This window comes from Pieris rapae, chromosome 21 (assembly GCF_905147795.1).
Source record: "Pieris rapae chromosome 21, ilPieRapa1.1, whole genome shotgun sequence".
Taxonomy (NCBI): domain Eukaryota; kingdom Metazoa; phylum Arthropoda; class Insecta; order Lepidoptera; family Pieridae; genus Pieris; species Pieris rapae.
This window is the reverse complement of record NC_059529.1, coordinates 2,549,963-2,569,814: the sequence shown is the minus strand read 5'-3', so window position 1 is coordinate 2,569,814 and position 19,852 is coordinate 2,549,963. Positions and strand designations below refer to the sequence as shown.

Genomic DNA, 19,852 nt, shown 5'->3' with positions numbered 1-19,852 from the left:
ATTACAATTTATTTTCTTTGTCATATGAAGTCATTCGCATTCTATCCCATAAATTTGACAATTCTGGTAGACTATCAAATGAATGGGTCAATTATCAAAGTCAAAGATTTAGTATTCAAAGTTTTCAAAATACAAATGGCTGAACTGTGTTTGTCTTATTATGAAAATCATTTTACGCGATTTTTGTGTGACTTCAACCAAAATGTGTGCAATATTAATAAATAAACAAATAACATAATAAATTTCATGAAAACTATTTACTGCAATACGTGCATAATTTAATGAAAATGTCTGTCGAAAGGGCTACAGGTAAAGAGATCGATAAAATCAAACGTCGCCAAAAAAATGACGATATTATTGCAACAGGATTATTAAATGCTGGTGAGGATACGGTGCGTTTTGCGAAAATGGAAATTTTAAATGATAAGACGGGTAAACCGACTGAATTACTACTCCAAGCAACTTCCCATCTAATATCTAGCACAACAAGTAGTTTGGCTGATACTCCTGGGGATTCCGGGGTGCAATGTTTGGATAGTGATGCTTCGGAAGCAACGAGTCAGGCTCTTATGTCTCATAGCTTAATCGGGACAGAGGAACTAACGTGCGACAGTATTTATGATGCAGCGCCGTCGGGGTCACAGGATATGATTAAAAGTACGAGTAGTAGTATAATGACTCGAAGTGATATCGATAATCAAAATAGTGGGGCAAATGACGATATTGTACCAGAACTCCTTGTTGAAACCAACAAAAAACCCTGCTATGAAAATCTACCAGATGTTGTACTTAAGGCTTTAGAAAGTGAAAAAGTTTCAACTGAAGAAATAAAAAAATCTGCTCTCAGAACAAGTGAACCAAAAAAATCTCTATCAGAAGATATTGTGTACAGAAGAAGGTGTAGGAAAAAGTCACAAAGTGGCCCTAGTTCCCAAAAGAAAAGGGTGTCTTTCCATGAAGATATTCTGAATAATACAAAAACTGACAATATTCATATTGAACGTGGATTTGTTTCATATGGCCCTGATAGTGCATACTGTGATAGATTTAGGCAAAGGAATAATGTGAGTGATAGGTTCTCTTGGGCATCTGGTGACAGGGCTCCAAAATATGCTGCAGATGTTGCACAACAAACTATGTCAGACATCCTCACATATGGAGATAGTAAACATGACCACAGTGGCATATTTGAGTACTGCCAAGACTTTCGAAAGAGCAATCAAGAAAACAACAATACAGAAAATAATAACAAGGACAAGGACAACAATAATGAAACTAGGCCAAATGGAAAGTTATATGGCTGTGATTCAAATAGTTCAGACTCCAATTTCAGCTGTGATTCTGAATCCTCAAGCAGTGAATCTTCATCTTCAAACTCCAACAAAACTGAAACCCCTGTTAGTAATAGGAAATGTGAAAAAACCCAAAAATCATACTCTTGTGATGAATTTGAAAATAATGCTCATGTAGCTTTCATGAGAAAAACTTATTTCTCTGAAGCTGACATTGATCAATCTCATGATCGCAGAAAGAAACCTTTAGAGGTACCCCAGAGCCCCATCACTGTAAAATCAGTTCTTAAAAAGAAACGATACATCACTACTAATGTTGTTGAAGAAACAAAGGGAAACAGTAAAGTATTAAATCTATTAGATACCAATAACATCATTGATTCATTAAAAAATTTCTATAAAAACTTTAACTTTAATTTTGCACCTGAAAGTGGATTACCAGAAAATAGTTTTGAATTAAACAATGTCATTGAAGCTTTACCATGTGACGTTAACCAAAATAGAAAACTTTCAAAAAGTCTAGACTCTGGATTTCAAATTGATGATGAAGATGATTTTGTAGAAATAAACTTTAATTCACAGTCATCTGATGTAGCGAAACATAATATAGTGACACCAAAAACTCCTGTCCGCAATGAAAGAACTCCGGAGGGATCTCCGAGGCACAAACTTACTTTAAATATGCAGGCTCAAAATGATAAAAAATCCTTGAATGATATTCTGCCTCCACTAAGCAAGTATGTTGTGAACTGTGAAAGTACAGTTTATGAACACAAAGGAGTATCATATAGCTATGTACATGATACGTTCCAAACTGCCTTTGAAGCCCCAAAGGAAACCTTTGTACCAATACCAGAATCTACTCCAGTGAAGGAATTAATTTCCAGCTCAAGCAAATCAGATTTTAATCAAAGAGACGGTGACAACTCAAGTAGGGCATCAACACCCAAACGTCAATTCAACAAAAATGTTCTAGACGAAACAGAGCAAAAGAATGGTCTTGCGAAACATTTGTCGTCGCCAAAAAAGCAAAATGTTAACAGGTACAGTCGTAAATCGGCCTCAACCGTACAGAAAAGTGATGAAACCCAGCAAGTCATTAACGATAATGGCTCTAACACGGATAATTCAACCTTGAAGGGCGCAGATGACTTCAATGACGAGTTTTTCGACAGTCCAAGTCAAAAGTTACAGACCAATAAGTCCGCTCTACTAAACAGATACTTGAAAAATGTTTGCCAAAAAAAAGACCTTGAATTGAAGATACGTAATAATAAATTCTATCAGACGAAGCTAAGGCTTGAAAAGCATTTCCCATGTATTGTGTATCCGTCAAAGATGGTATCGGAAACGTTCCGTATTTCCGCCGAACGGATGTCCCGTCTTATAGACAAGGAGGTGATTGAAAACAAAAGGCTGTCTGTGCGACTGCTCACGGCCGACGAGCCTTCATACTTTGACAGCTTCGAAGACAACGTTGCCATTGAATGCAATGAGAAACTAAGGTTGCAAATATTCTCGCATCCCAATGAAACCTTGAATAGGGTAAGGTTACAAAACTTATTTTCCAATTTACACAATTATTTATTGATTCATTATATTCAGTATAGCTTCGATCGCAAATAAAATAAAAAGATGCATCCTTTTTTATTGCCAGTTCTTCTCTTTCGTTCTACGCCCTATTTGAGACTGCCAGTTCTCAAATCAAATTTCTTTTTTGGCGTTGATAAGTGTACATTGTGTTACCTACATGAATAAATGATTTTTGATTTGAAATTAAATGATGATGAGTCAGTACAGCTTTCATGTTTTTTAGATGATGAGGGTGCAATCACCATATAACATGGAGGATGGATCTTGGACTCCTCTGCTCGTCTTCATAACGGACTATGCACTTTATGTAGCGAGCGTTAATCCCGGCGGAACTGAATACGATATGATATGCACATTACCTCATAACGAGTTAGATGCAATAGCGGTAAGTCTTAGCATAAGATTATTTAAATTGTTAATACTTTGTATTCAACTAGCATCGATTACATAATAGGAATAATAACTTAAGGTATATAACTGAAGTATTTCCGATTTATTTTTCAAAGAAAAGAGCGTACCAATTCTTAAAAGGCTGACAACGCACTCGCGAGCCCTCTGGCATTAAGAGTGTCCATGTGCGGCGGTATCACTTAACATCTGGTAAGCCTCCTGCCCGTTTGCCCCCTGTTCTATAAAAAAATAAATAAAAAAAAGTAGGTTTATAAATATCTAGATTACAAAAGGCAATGTAATATTTATTTTGTAATATAACTTCCGCAAGCAGATTTCTCTGAGTGTATATCGGTTAGCAAAAAAAAATTCCTTTATTAAGTTAATAGTCTTAAATATACATTTTAGTACACATCATTCATACAAGAATCATTAATTTATATAAAACCATAATCATACAACAAAATCTTCCTCAGTCGTATTAAAAACTAATACTTAAAACAACTGCGTATCTTATACCATATATCTCGATTTGAATTAGAAAGTAGGTCATAATCATATTGTCTAATATAATTGCGGAAAGTAAAGTAAAAGTCTGTAAAATTCCTATAATAGTTGTTTTTATCTTTATTATGTCTTAAAATACCACTTTATCTAAAGGGTAAGGATTATGTCAATGCACTTCTAGTCGATAAAAATGTGGAAAACAACTTGATGAGTGCAAATGTTTTGAGGTTAAATATTAGTATTGGATATTGAATAAGTGGTCATATAATAAACCAATTAAGGTGTAACATAATATTTTCTACATAGTTATCGTAAAGTACATGTAGGCACACTTTTAGAGATTTTTAAATAATTATTTGACTGATTTATGTATATTTTTAATGGATAGTTATAACAGGTTAAAAAGCGTATGTTTAGTAGATACCTTTAGAGTACTTCTATAAAGAGATATATCTAATATTTAGAACATGTTCTAAAGTAATTTTTGAAATTGGTGCCATATTTTTTGTTTAGTTGTTGCAAATATACAAAACTTTCTTCTTTATCATTAAATATAGCTACTTAACAAAATAAAACTAATTATAAATATTTCCCTATACTTTCGTGCTAAGCATTAATTAATAAAAATAACAAACTCGTAAGCATATCTTATTACGTACTCCCTTAGCTACTTTGACTGCTAGATTAGTTCATCTTAACAGAATTAAAAGACTTAACTTAAATTTAGTATTAACTTGTAATGCATATTTATGATATATTCCAACTTACACTGCAAGCATGATCCCTACTTGCCCCCCACCGCTACCTGACGCTTCTTAGCCTTTTGTTTTAGCCAGCAATTAAACCTGCGATGCGTGTCTCTTAAGCTGAAGTCTCTGACACCTGTCAAAAATGAATTGAATTTTGACATACTGTTTCTGCTAAGTCCGTTTCTGAATCTCACTTATAGTTAGATCATATTTATTAAAAAATACTTTACGCTAATAGTATACAACAAAATAGATGCAATTCTCTATGAAACTATCACAATTAAAACTATTTTTTTGGAGTTTCTCTTCTTATTCAATAGATGACAAATACAACAAATATGTATTTTAATATGTACTAAGCAAGCTGTTAACGATAGCGGTTGGTTTACTTGGCCATTGGCTTAATTACCTATATTTCCACGCTTGAAATGAAATCAAACATGCATTAATCTACATATTCATTGCCTCATTAACCATAATGGAATCTGATGCCTCGATATAACCTGATCAAAAGGTTTTCCACTCCGTTTTTAAAATACTGGGATGGTAAAGGCTGGTTCAAGGTTTCTTCGGCTAGGTGCCTTTCTCGAACCTAATTCCGTTTTGCTGATGATTTTTTCTGCTTTAAGTACCAAAAATTCTTGGTAATTTTATTTTATTGTGTGTTTGTCATATCTTTTATATGGTTAAATTGTATTTTTTAATTCCTATTTTTTGCAAAACGTATGCTTACATATATATTAGATAGAAGATTTTATAAAATTATCAGTAGATTTCGTTTTATATTTTAGATTTTTATTTACTTAATAAATAAATAAATCGTAGGAGACACTTAGCAAAAGTAACTTAAACTTAAGTTACATCGTCAATAATTTCACATAAAGACATCTACATATTCACGTTATACCTCGAAAAGAGAGTGAAGTAATACAAAGGACTATAAATTAGCGATTTAGCTTTCCAAGGGTAACCCCTTGCCAAATATAGGACTATTAGACGGGAGATTTTGGCATAATGCCAATTTGTTTTGAAAATGTAAACTGTTAAATCTATTGATTTTTCTTTAGTTGTTCGGTACGCGTTAATTCTGTGTATTCCATGTAGAACGTCATTGGTTTTTATCTCTATATTAACGTTCGTAAATTGTAAAGAAACGTGTCTTGACCCAAAAATTAACGGCGTTCATGAGTCAGAAGATCATCTACTTAAATTATCAATGGAACATGTAGAATTATAGTAGTATCTTAAATGTATTTAGAAACAGATAATTAAAACTTAAAAGAGATAATTTTGTCAAAGGCTTTTCTTGAATAGTCGTGTATCTGTGACAGTCTTTCATAGTACACATTACAGATACATATAAAGAAAGTTGGTTCACTATTAAAAACTTTGCTTTCTAAATATTTATATATTTATTTTCGGCGCCTCTTTTAATTAAAGCGGCGATCTTCTTTTGTTATCATGATACATTCGGCTTCTTCACACATGATTGAGTCATCCATATACATTCTATATTGTACAGTCGTTGCGACGGAAGCACGCAAGTATTGTGCGACTTATGAATTCTGAATAAGTGAGTCATTCAGGACTTAGGGCTTATAGCAAACTTCAAGGAATTAACTATAATCGTAAAAAACCTAGAATTATAGAATCAATCTCGCGTTAAACAAGCAAACATGGCAATATTTTTCTTTCCTTTGACGATTATGCTTAGCGTGTTATAAATATTTGTTAATAGTACTTAGTGCTTTGGTACTAAGGTACATAATCAGGTATATAGATATATTATCCTAACACACCCGATCTTAATATATATAAATTACGCGTCACGTTGTTTCTCCGCTATGGACTCCTCTGAACTACTTAACCGATTTCAATCAAATTTGCATCGTATGCAGTTTGATCTCACTAAAAGATAGGATAGTTTATATATATTTATACGTACTGTACGTTTGTAGGTGACTGAAGTCTGAAACGGCTGGACCGATTTAAAGGATTTTTTGTATGCCTTTGGGGGAAACCTGGGTGGTTTAGATTCACAAACCAGACACGCAGATGCAGTCAGTACTTTCATACTTGGTTTCATATCCTAATCGCATGAAATATCATGCAGGACAACGTCTGTCCGCTAGTTATATTATTAAAGTCGACGGCGTGTATCACTGACTACTTGCCTATTGGACAAAACAAATGATCACGAAACAGAATTAGAAATCTGAATACCTGAAAGGTATTTATATTATCCGAAGTAGGAATTCGAAAAGTATGCTTTCATGTGAAATATTGCGCGGACGAAGACGTAGACATGGACTAACAAACTGGGTACAATGTTTGTACTGGCTATTTCATATCGAGTTGTTGGTTCGTTTTATATTTCCTTTGGCTGCACTCGACAGATTTAGGTCAAGAAACTTATATCCTGACGTTATTTTAAATAGAAATATTACTTTTCTTTCTTTGGAATAAGGCCAAGATTTATATTAATATTTTTTCGGCTCATTTAAATTAGATATTTAGACAACAAATCAGTTATTATGGTTATGATATACTTTAATCTGCCGATATAATAAGTATGTCAATTAGACAACAATGATAAAGGTGGTACAGTATGAGTAAACATAAATTAATTGTAGCATTTTATTATCATGAAATCCTAAAATGTTTATAGACCTATTCTTTGACATTAGGTCCTAACATAGAAAAAAAATATAGAAATTGATTTGATTGTTATATAGTTTTCCTCGAGAGTGATACAACGATTACAGCGGTCATATAATTTTTCAACATCATTTTTATATTACGATTTGTCTTTCGCCTCCAAATAAGCTTCAGTTTCGAGGACTACCTCATCTTCAGCGCAAAATTCTGTCCAGCAAGAAATATTTTCTGTTAACTGCATTTCAGTACGGGTCCCTCATATTTCTCTACATGACCAACTAAATTTAAATTCTTTCATCTACATTTCTTCATTGGTTTATTTGTCTAATGTATAGTGAAATCTTCCAGGTGGGTCCGGAAGCACAATACATTCAAGTAATAGATACATCTGGCAACATCGCCTGTTCAGTGGTAACTGGTGAGTCGTCTTTGGGCGCGAGGCTCGCATCCTCTTTGGAGTGGAGTGCGAGAACGTCCCCTTTAAGAATCTCCCGACCTCCAGCCATGTTGCCACTTCATTGTCGCCATTTAGCATCGGCTGTGACGAGGCAGAGGCATGAGAAGCAGGTAAGTTATCATATTTATTTAGTGGAATTACTCGATATTATTATGTGAGATGTACAGGTGTACATAATAATGGTGTTTGAGATATGTCATAACAGGTTATATAGGTACCTTAAGACGGCACATTTTAATTTTGCTTTGTTACTTATAATATCTTAGGGAGCAATAAAGGTTTTTTATTTCTTTAAAATACGTTTCTATCGTCTTATAAAAATTAATCTCGTATGAATTTCTATGTTTATTTCCGCATCATTGCGTGCAATGAGCAAGCTAATTAAGATCAATTATTCCTCGCGTGCAACTTATTGATGCGTAGTTTGACACTGACAGCTCTGTATTGTATTTTTTTATTATATTTATTTACACGTTGTCTCATCAATAGTACATATAAAATCAGATTACAAAATTAGTACTGGCGACCTTATCGCTAACGATATCTTCTACCGATAGTAAGGTAAGCAAAAAAGTAACGTAAACGATAAAGTGAACATTAAATTACTATAAAATTATATAATATATACTAAAAAATGATAAAACTTACATCTGAAATAAATTGACAACTAAAAGCTTATCTTATTAATCACAGTAATTGACAATTCTCGATCACAAGAAAATTATAAGCAAAAAAATCTCTATTGAACAGTTCTTTCATGAAACAAGGGGAAAATGGGAAAGAATATGAGAGGTTTTTCTGTAGAAGACTTATTATTATAGTATAAAGTTAAGTATAGTATAATTAGTGCAACAATTAGTCGACCGCATGGCAGGATTGTTGAGATCTTGGTAGAATGAGATCCTTTTAATGCGGTCGTTTTGGAACCAGATAAGGTAATTGAAATGGGTTTAGACCGGCTCTGTGAATAACAGAATGCCTAATATCATATAGATCAAACGACACCTGTTTTCAGGCTATGCGTTAAGGCAAGATACAAAAGCGGAATCCAAGCTATATATTTAGTTACAAAAAAAATTAACAGCTATGGTCAGATCGCTGAATTGTGACGCGTTAACGCGCGTTACATGTGAACATAGCCTATAAATTTTTGAAGTAAATCTTCTTTAGGCGCATGAGGGTAATTTTTTACGGATGAAAGGTCACGAAGTTGTGCAGCGTTTTTTTCCGAAGAAAAGAGGGAGAGCGATTGAGAGAGAGTGAGCAAGAGAAAAAATACACGCTATTGGTTGATGTATTGGATAAGTTGTTACATATTACAATGTAGCAGTTTAGATAGAAATTCTGTCACATAACATCTTGTGCTGTAAACGCAGATTTTTATTTATTTATTTATATATTCATTAGCACGTATACAGTGTGATATATACAAATACATACATGGGATATTTGTTTAATAATCATTGTTTACTATTAAAACTGGTCGTGAATACGGTAATGATGTATTCATTCATATGGCATCATAGTATTACCTAATACTTGTGTAATACACTTATTTTCTTAGACTGCTAATGTATTTAAAGATCAGTAATGTCATCAGATGCATTAAAATATTACATAAAAATTAAAACTACTATTTATTTCAAAAAGGGTGGCTAACGTTGTTTACACAACATTTTCGGAGCAAAACTTAGGAGGAATTCGTATAATAATTTTAATTCATTTGTTAGTTCGCATTTCGGTAGATTTCTATTGAGAATGGCCATTTGCGCACAATAATAATAATAGCCTTTTAATTCAGGTACTTTTACATTAAGCCTATATATGTGCTCTTATTTGGCAAAGGCCTCTTCGAAATCCCGCCATTCATCTCTGCACTGTACGACTCTGCCATGTACCATCTACTGTTTCTTTAATTTGGCCTATCCACCTTCTAAGTTCTCTTCTTTTCGTTTTCTGTACCTTTGGCAACAGTTTAGTACTTTTTGCTCCACTTTTCTGTTTTTCTTAAACAAACTTTTCGTGACTTTAAATATTCAATTTCAATTCGATTTAGGTTCCTTAAAAAAACCGTACCAATTCTTGAAAGGCCGGCAACGCACTTTGGAGCCTTGTGGCAATGGGAAAGGGTATCACTAAACGTGATTTTAACTAATCACTAAAAATTATTAAAATATATACGTAATAAAACCGTTTACGACGACATCGTTTAGAACAACATACCGGTTATATTGACCAAAATCAAAGGCTGAATTCTATTGATTAGGTTCTTTATAACAACGCCATCGGTTTTTAGGACCAAATATGATAGTCTCTTCGATGTTGTTATAACAGATTGTGACTGTAATTTGTTAAACTGATGTGAAACTATAATATTGTTTAGGTGCCTCCAATCATATTCTACGGACGTGCATGTTCAGGCGATGCTGAGGACCGACTAATGGAGGCTCCTGGAGCCTTCGCCCCACCGCTCGAAGGGTATCTTATGTGCAGGACTGATAAAACCAAACGATTTGAGCCCTGTTACTTCTTATTACGGTAAGTGACAAATCTTCATTAGTTTTATTGTTCAACAGGTTTTTCGTTTTATTCAACACTCATATGCCTTTTAAGAAAATTAATGAGTCGAATTAATAATGGGGTATTTTGATAAGTGTTTATTAGTCTCTCTGGCCAGGGGGCTCCGAATCGGAAAAATATCATGATTCATGAGGATGCTGCTATGTAAAAAATGTATACTATGTACATGTATATTATATATGGAGTTTAAATAAAAAACGTGTATTTAAACTTCTCGTTACCACGTAAATCAATATTTTGTTTTTTTTTATAATAGTACACGTAATATTTGAAAAATTATTTGGGTTGAATGTTTATAGCCCAAAAAAATTAATACACCTGCGTCTAAAGAAACTTGGCGTGAACTAAGACTTCTTCATGTCAAAATTCAATACATTTATGACTTATGCTAGTCATTTTCTAATTTTCTAAATGTTACGTTTAGTATTAATGTGTTTGTGATTCATGCTTAGACATACGTTTTAAGATAATTGCAAAATGTATTCAGAAGTAACATAACCATAGTATGAAACACACTACGAATGGAATTATAAAATATTAAATGTATTTCACTTAATATTATTTTTCAATTTCTGTCATCTGTATTTTAATCTAGCTTCTATTATAATAAAATTCCAGAGCTGGTGTCCTTCATTGGGGTCCGCACTCCCCAGACGGGTCTCCCCTGCCAAACAACATAGCCCTACGTCTAGTAGTGGGTGTAAGAAGACATGTGGATGCAACGAGAAGACCTCACTGCTTCGAGATCGCTCTCAGCGACTCAAGTAGACTTCTTTTGGCAGCACCTGATGATCCCACAGCATCATCTTGGCTGCAGTCTTTGCTCTTGCATGCTGCTCAAGTAAGTGACGTAAAAATATAGTTTTAAGTTTTAAGAAGATTGTTTGGTTGTTTATAATAAATAATATTAGAAATTAAATCGTATATAGCACTATTTTCTGGGGTTTACTTGTATATTTCTCAAAACTTTATTGACTTTCATTTTCAATTTGTATTTTAAAAGCATGTCGATTAAAATTATGGTTTTATAGTGTGGTCTAACCATTTCATTTATATTTTTACACATTGTCTTCAGAAAATAGGCTTCGTTTCCGTTGATAAAAAAATATATTATAATTGAATATACAAACTCAAATGATTGGAAAGGCTACAGGCGGCCTTATCGCCAACAAGCGATGTCTTTTAGTCAACTCGATTTTTAAAGAAAATGTAAAGAAGAAAACACGGGAAAATGAACTATTAACGGGTTGATTTTGACGTGACAACGTCTTATAAATTGGTTTGCCGGGTGACACTTCAAGAAACTGCGTTACGCTCCGCTCACGTTATGCGCTCACAATGAGAGCGAGTGAGAGGCACGCGTCCCTTCCACTCGGGCATTTGTATAAATAAATGTGTTTTAAATTGTTACTATTATTTCATCCTTCTTCCTACTATACGAATGAATATTCACATTGAAATTATTTTACCACTCAAAGTCGTTGTCACGTAAAACTTTCGCCCGTATACCGACTTTACAGGCAACCAATTTTTTTTATACAACTTAACGTCGTTTTCAGTCGTTAGAAGAGAAGACAACTCCTAAGAAAGCAATTCGTTCCGGCCCACCTCCCGCTTGCACGATCCTCGTCACGCCGTTTGAGGTCATCAGCTTAAGGGACACCCTCGATTTGGCGTTTGTGGCCGGAGCGGCTGCCTATTTGAAGGATAGAGGGTCGGAAGCGTTGTTAAGAGGTAGGTGAAATTTGAAATATTTCAATTACTCATTTTTTATGAAAAAATCATTCCAATTTAATTATTTTTCATCACAAAGTATACTCATTTGACGACGAAATGAACGAATTGTAGACGAAAGAGTTCTTTTTTATAAATAACTACAAACTTCTATCTGACACTAGTAATAATGATAGCACGTTTAATAGATATCTACACTAATATTATAAAGAGGAAAACTTTGTTTGTTTGTTTGATTGTAATGAATAGGCTCATAAACTACTGGACCGATTTTAAAAATTCTTTCACCATTCGAAAGCTACATTATCCACGAGTAATATAGGCTATATTTAATTTTGAACAAAAACAGGGTTCCGTAAGATATTAGGGTTTTTCGGACACAAGGTGTAAAAAATCAACCAAAAAAGTTACGTATTTTGCGTACCCTGCCTAAACTATTAAAGATAGAACCATAAAATGTTCTAAGTAATTGTAGATCTTATAAATATATACAAAAAAGTCCGCGATACACTATACCTATCTATGTCGAGTGAGGCACAATAACCATAAATGATATACATGACAAAACGACGTTTGCCAGTTCAGCTAGTATGTGATAAATAAATTGTATAATGTTTTTATTTGCGTACAACGCCATCTAGGTATATAATAAGTAACTTAAGACATTATCATGATTCATTAGACGAAAGATCGCACAATTGCTAACAATTTCAAATACGAATGATGCAGAACAGTGCCAAAATAAAGTGAATTTTAAAATAATACAATGAAAACTTTGAACATAGTTAAAATGTTATCGTTATACTTCGAACACTGTACGAGAATAGCGAAATCTTTAAAAATATTGGCATTGGTCGTCTCCAAATCATAGCTATCGCGCAGGCGCAATAGACGGTGCGAGGGCCAACGATGTGACACCAGTTTTCGAACAAAGGATTTTTGCTTCGTTTTGCCTACAATTTTTGTATGGACTAGACATAGGTCACGTGTTCAGGCAAGCGATATAATGATTTTGAAATAATTTCAGAATATATCGAGGAAATGCACACAGATATTGAGATTTTGGCGTGCGGCTCAATCAAGAATTTGACAGCGTTCAAAATACCCGATACAGATGAAAATTGGTGCTGTTTGGTGAGTCATGTATTTTAAATTTACTAAGAGTAATAATCAAGTAAGAGAAAAAGCTAATAATCGTCAAATGATGTGTCAAGTAAAATGCAAGAAATTAAGTTTGGCGATCGTTTTAAGGTTTCCATGAGTTTTCCTGTTTGGGAGTTTGGGTGTTTTCAAATATGTAAAATTAAAAAGAAAGTTTCTACTTTAGTAATGTATGTAGTTAATTGTGTATTGTTTCCTGATAAATACATTTTAATGACGTAATTTTCACCTTGTTTTGATTTCATTTGAACATTTGTTGTACTATGATTTTTCATTCCGTTGAATTCTAACATTTCATAAGTGTTGCTACTGAAAAGGGTAAAACATTTATCCATTTGAGGGTAATAAAAATTAAATGCTACATTTTTTTTTTACCTACAAAAAGGTAAATAATTACTTACTCAAGTGACCTTATACAAAAATAACAAATAATCAATATCACGAACAATATTTCGATTAAACTCTATCTACTTTATTTATTTTTATTGTTATTTATCTATTGTTAATTTTATTCTTCCTATCTCACTAAGGTATTTATGGTTTATCTATAGGAGATTTGTAATTGTTTGTTTTGATTTTATTGTAAACGTAATTTACATTCTGTTAAAATACTGTAAATCTTCCTAAAATTCAATAAATAAATAAATTTAAATACCCATCTATCAATGGCCAATATTATCTATGCTTTTTATGGGCGGGTCCAAGGGCCGACTCGCACTTGGACACTTTTTTCTGTGTTTAAAAAAAGAATTTGTACTTTTATAGGAATGGAGTGTGTGCGAGGCACGCGAGCGGGGTGCGGGGCTTGCACTAGTGATGGCGAGTAGTAATGAACTGGAGAGGCTTATAGCGGCAGTCGAAAGAGCATATTGTGAACTTACGGTGAGCTTATTTCATTTCATTTACCATCCAACTGATAAATAAAATCATAAAATTGATCGAATTCAGGTCTCGGTGTATCGTATCGGTGGCGCATCGTAAAAATACACTCATCAGTTTTCTCCATTGCCCCAAAAGAAGTATAACTTCAAATAATTATTAAATTCGGTATGTTAAGTAATTAACCAACTTTTAATGAGAGAGTGCCGTGAAATTAACTTAGTCTTGTGTTCGTTCCTTGGGATATTGAATATTTTACAGTTGTAAACTGATAACTATACCACGACTTATATTTCGATTCCACATTTGACATAAGCTAGTGCCATTTTGTAAAATAATGATACCACATAATATAATAGTGTAGTGATGTACATAAAAATTGATAAGCAATCGCGATTTATGTTTATTTAATATTGGTGTGTCAATTAAAGACTAAATTATTGATTTTTATTTAAATAAATACATAATTATTCACAATTATTATTTATTTAGTAATCGCTGCTTTATTTTATAACAAAAATAATATTTTTGTTACTGAAAAAGTAATGAACTTAATAAAATTAATCGACATAACTAAATTATCTATTCAGAAATATTTAATTTCTTAAATACTTAGTTTCTATTAAAGTAGTAGTTTTTTAGATATACTACTATAAACCAGAGGAATCAATCCGGAAATATTCCAATTCCGTATCGAATAATTTCGCAACGTCACTATTTACTACTTTTCATAACGTTGCAACACTGAAATTGTCATATCTTGAATCGAATTCAAAGTTTTAGTATACGCATTTACAAACATTTGATAAACAATTTATTTATACGAGACATAAAAGTGTTTTTGTGTGTTTGTGTGTTTTTTCAGTGTGAACCATTTCCTCTAAGCGTTGTCGAAGCCACCAAGTCGGCCTGCAGTACCGCACATTCTAAATATGAGGCTGCGTGGGCGCATATGCTTCCATCCCATCAGTAATTTCATCAAATTATCCATTAATCCGACCTACATACGTAAGAGTTAGTATGAACACTTTCGTTATTGCTTTCGTATTAACTATCGTCTCTGCGATGAAGATATATATGATTATACAATGCTTACGTTTATATTTTTTTTATCATATAAGACAGGTTTATCACAATTCGTGAACGGCCTATTTAATTATTTTCTTTATACCCATACGTAAGGAAATGTTCCAGAATTGTTATATCATTTTTATTATAAAACATTCTTCTGTGTTTTAGAATACAGATATGTTTTGTAAGTTATTGGCATCGGTCCATTAAGCGTAATTTAACGAATATTACATACTCAATATATAAAAATTAGTATATTCTGTATTAATCTATTCGAAATTCAAATTTTAGAAAACCTGACATATAATCGACATTCAATAATCAATAACTTGCTCTAAAAAAACTTTTAGCACAATTTAGAATTTAATGCTTTTCAGGTTACTGTAGTGATATTAGGGAAGGTGTAATGCCAGTATATATTAAACTAAAAGTTTCTTCGGTTGCCATGGCAACGTGGCTAGAAAATTAGTTTCACTTATATTAAACCTTTTTTTCCGATCTCAGTTGACGTTGAAATTATAATATTACCTTAAGGCTCCAAAAATATTATTGTTTATCTATGTATGGTTGTCACTGTCAAAAGGTCACAAACAACAAAAAACGTGACTTTTCCTTCGAAACGTTTTTGAATTTATTTGTCAACTCATACTAGGCCTCTTGTAATTTTTTTAAACATTGAGTTTTAATCTTATATACTGGCATTGCACCATGTAACCGTACTTATCGTTGTTTAGGTAGTAATAGTTGTAAATAAACTGTTTGTCCTTTTTTGCTACAAGTTATCTTGCTATGTTAGATAGAGATAGCATGTTAGATTCATAGGCGACTTCTAATTGTATAGCTACTAATGTATCGTGACTTCAAATAATGTATTTTAAACCCAAAGATAATGTGCTAAATTATTTTATATAATTTTTCGTGATTTTTTTACTGTCGAATAATGCCCATTTGGATTTATATATAGGTATATTGTTGGTAATTATTCATCATATTACTGTCTTCCTTATTCATAAAAAAATTAATCGAACTGTGTACCATAGTAAAATAATTTTGTCTCTTTTCTTCAAAGCATTAACACAATTTGACAGATAGGGACGAATGAATACTATAATTAGGAACGCAATAAGAGTAATTTTTATGAATAAGGGAGTTAATGTTTAAAACTATTATTATGTCATGTATGACATAACAGTGTATATTCAATAATTTTAGGCTTATCTACATTACATAGTTCAAGAAATATATATATATATATATCCTCCTATATACATATGGTCTTAGGAATTAAACAATTGATGATCTATACCGATTATCTGACGGCTTTGGTTTGGACGTTCTGTGGTCTGTGGACAAACGAATTCGATTTCTATAGAATAAATACTTAGCAATTCCACTTGTTAGGTATATTCGGTATGAGTCATAGACTACAGAGCTGTCAAATTTATTCAAAATTGAATTTATTGCAAGGACCTTTATATATATGATAAAGATTTATACAACGGGGCGTTATTGATTTGTTATTAGGATCTAAATATCTGTCATTTGTCAAAATCTAATACAGTTTTGACGTACGGATGTCAGAATTGGCGCTTTTTTTTAAAAATAATTTTATGGCCTGGAGACTTGGCGCTACTTTTAAAACATAGACAGTAGAGAATAATTACCAACTGTAGTACGTTATTCTGAAACTTGATGCATTGGTTTGGACATTCAAATTGTAATTGATATCAAAATTATTTAATTTCAAGTTTAACGGAGTATTTTTTTTAATTTCACAAGCCTTTTTTAGCTTTATTTTTAAAGCTATTTTAATGGTGACGTGTGCGAATTCAAATGGGTTGAATATTTTTGATTGTAACGTTTTGGGCGAAGAGCCATGTGATATTCTATGTATAGGTAGGATTAAGAAGTGCCTCGCGTTAATGTTTTATAGTGAATATTTGAGTAGAAGTTCTGAAGTTCTTCACAAAAGAATATGGTACAGTGATCATAAACTTATTTATTTATACACAAAAATACATACACATTCCCTACAATGCTACACCAATATGATAATGTTAAACTTAAAAATAAAATATAACTTAGATAAAATACCACAATACATATGAAGTGACGGTATTTTTTTTTTTGACAACAATTGGTTGAATGAAAATTACTGTTGATCTCTAATTAAAAATAGCTGGGGGATTGGTAATTTGATTTAGCAGGGTCTTTCTGGATCAATAAAATAATTGAGCGCAATTAATTTTTGTTCGCATTGTTAACGTGCGACTCTTATCCCTGAGGTCGTAGCTTCGATCCCCGGCTGTGCACTGGACTTTCTATGAGCGCATTAAACATTCGCTCGAACGGTGAAGAAAAACATACAGCGAAAACCAGTATGCCTTAGATCCAGCACGTAGACGGCGTGTGTCAGGCACAGAAGACTGATCACCTACCTGCCTATCAGTGATCTACAAATGATCATGAAACGGATTTAGACATCTGAGGCCCAGACCTAAATAGGTTGTAACGCCACTGATTTTTTAAAATTAATTATTTCTAGTTCCATTGTAGTAATAATTATCAATAAATAGTAGAAATTACAAAATATAATATTTGAGGGTAGAAAAACAACCGGATGTCACATAAAAACTTTACGACTTCTATTTAAATATGGAATGCATTAATATCTTTTTTACGAAACTCCGGGGCACTTGTTTTGTATATCTCAGTGATTATTCCAAATTAGCTGCACATTTTGTACTGCCTACAATTGTAGTTGTAGCAAATTTTTTTGTATGCTTTGTATCTGTGATTTGTGTTAAGTTTGGCGAATCGTATATATTGGGCCATTCAAATATTATATAGTACTAACTAATGTCTGTTTTATGGTTGAACTTGTTTAATATGAGTAAGGTTTTAGCTAATCAATTTAAAATTAGCTAAAGGTTTGCGCTTATATAGAAAAAGAGTACTATAAAAAAATATATAAACCAATGGAAAGATTTCCGGCTTATAAGTGGGTTACCTTTTACAAAACTCTTTGGCTTTGGAAATACTTTTTAGTAAAGGAATATTTTTTTTAAACTGGGATAATATAACAAGCTGGTGATACAGTTTTAAATTGATCAAACCGTTTATGAAAATACAAATTAATAATACTATAGACAAGAGAATGGTTAGTACAAAAATAATGCTTATATAATACTTGAAACGCACCTTAAACTATAAATTATATTTTAAGTATTGACACGAAATTGTATGAAAACAAATAAAACCTATGTTTTGTGGCTATTTTAAAACATGCTTTGTGTCTTCTTGCCAACGATTTGTTCGGTTGATTATTTCTGAGCGAGAGGGAGAGGATGTGATATCGTTTAAAGTGCAAGTTATAAAACTGTATCTGTCTCTTTCGCAAGGCCAAACGCACAGACCGTAGTTCGACACGAACAAAATGAAGTAAAATCTGTAATTATTTTACATTTTCTGTGGAGACTAATTGAATTGATATGGTCCTCGACATTCTGAAGAAAATGTCACAAATGTTAATATTTATATGACGAAGCTCTCTTAATATTTTATGTTATATTTTATACTATTTTACCTCTGTAATATTTTAGTTCAAGGTCAAGTAGTTTAACTTAATTTAAAATACAGTCAAAATCGGTTATAACGACATCGAAGGGATTACTCACATTTGGTAGTAAAAATAGCCGGTATATTGTTCTAAACGATGTCGTAAACGGTTTGACTGTATTTTGCAAATGACATTTAATCATTATTTTAATATTTATCTACTGTCAGTTTAGTAGAATAACCTTATTTGGCTCTCACAGTAGAAATTAATTGAATATTACTTTTTTTTTATTTGGAGACCTGTTACCACAGAACTACTATATTCCTATTATTGGCACATCCTGTCACAAATATAGTTAATACCAAGCTGCAGGTAAACCTGTAAAATTTAATGTTATGAAGGCGAATAAACTTTATTATTAATATATGATTATATTGTATTGTATTAACGATTATGGCTTAGTGTTACCATGTATTTTACAATTATATTAAATGTCTTTAATAAGGTTTCAGTTATTAAAACTCGAACTATGGTCTGTGGTTTCAAAACTAAAGTATTAATAAGAACAATAATATTGTTAAGATATAGTACTTATTACAGTTTGAAAACCGATATACATTGTATATTCCATTTATTCACTATAATCAGATGAAATATAATCCGGAATGGGACATTTTTATTTTTTATTTAATAATTAAATTTTGATAATAATTTCGTGAAAATTATACTGCGTATGAATTATTTATTCTCGTTTTGTTGTTATTGATATTACTTAAATATATTTTTGTTAAACGGCTTTCGTAACTACTGTAAATTATTATTAGTTTTGTATATTACAGATATTTTTTGAATACTCTGTCTCATTCAATGAAATTATTGTATATTGTTCTATTGATATTAAATTGCTTGACATTATATTGTTCATGATTGCATATTAAATATTGAAAAAGAAAATTTGCTTTATTTCCCCGTGTATTTTAATTAATCGTATCAAGGCACGTAGGACACTTTTTGTAGTATTAATTATGTTTTCAGTTATAATCCTGAAAAATATATTTTTTTATTAATATAGTCGACAATTTAGACCTAAATTTATTTTATTTTACAATTTTAGGAAATCTTACATCTAAAAAACGGTCAATATTATTATATAATTAATATGTTAAAGGACCATTATCAGTTTCCACATTTAGAAATTTTGAATCGGAATCGATGATATAGT

General features: G+C 32.1%; 1 protein-coding gene across 1 annotated transcript; it reads left to right on the top strand.

Moving 5' to 3' along the window:
* The first annotated feature begins 105 nt into the window (after positions 1 to 105).
* LOC110995438 (putative uncharacterized protein DDB_G0277255) lies at positions 106 to 18,982 on the top strand. The gene is made up of 9 exons (XM_022262605.2): positions 106 to 2,837; positions 3,109 to 3,270; positions 7,538 to 7,756; positions 10,030 to 10,184; positions 10,845 to 11,067; positions 11,786 to 11,960; positions 12,988 to 13,094; positions 13,887 to 14,003; positions 14,866 to 18,982. The coding sequence occupies exons 1-9, from the start codon at positions 282 to 284 to the stop codon at positions 14,971 to 14,973; spliced, it is 3,822 nt and encodes a 1,273-aa protein (XP_022118297.2). The 5' UTR covers positions 106 to 281; the 3' UTR covers positions 14,974 to 18,982.
* The last annotated feature ends 870 nt before the right edge of the window (positions 18,983 to 19,852 follow it).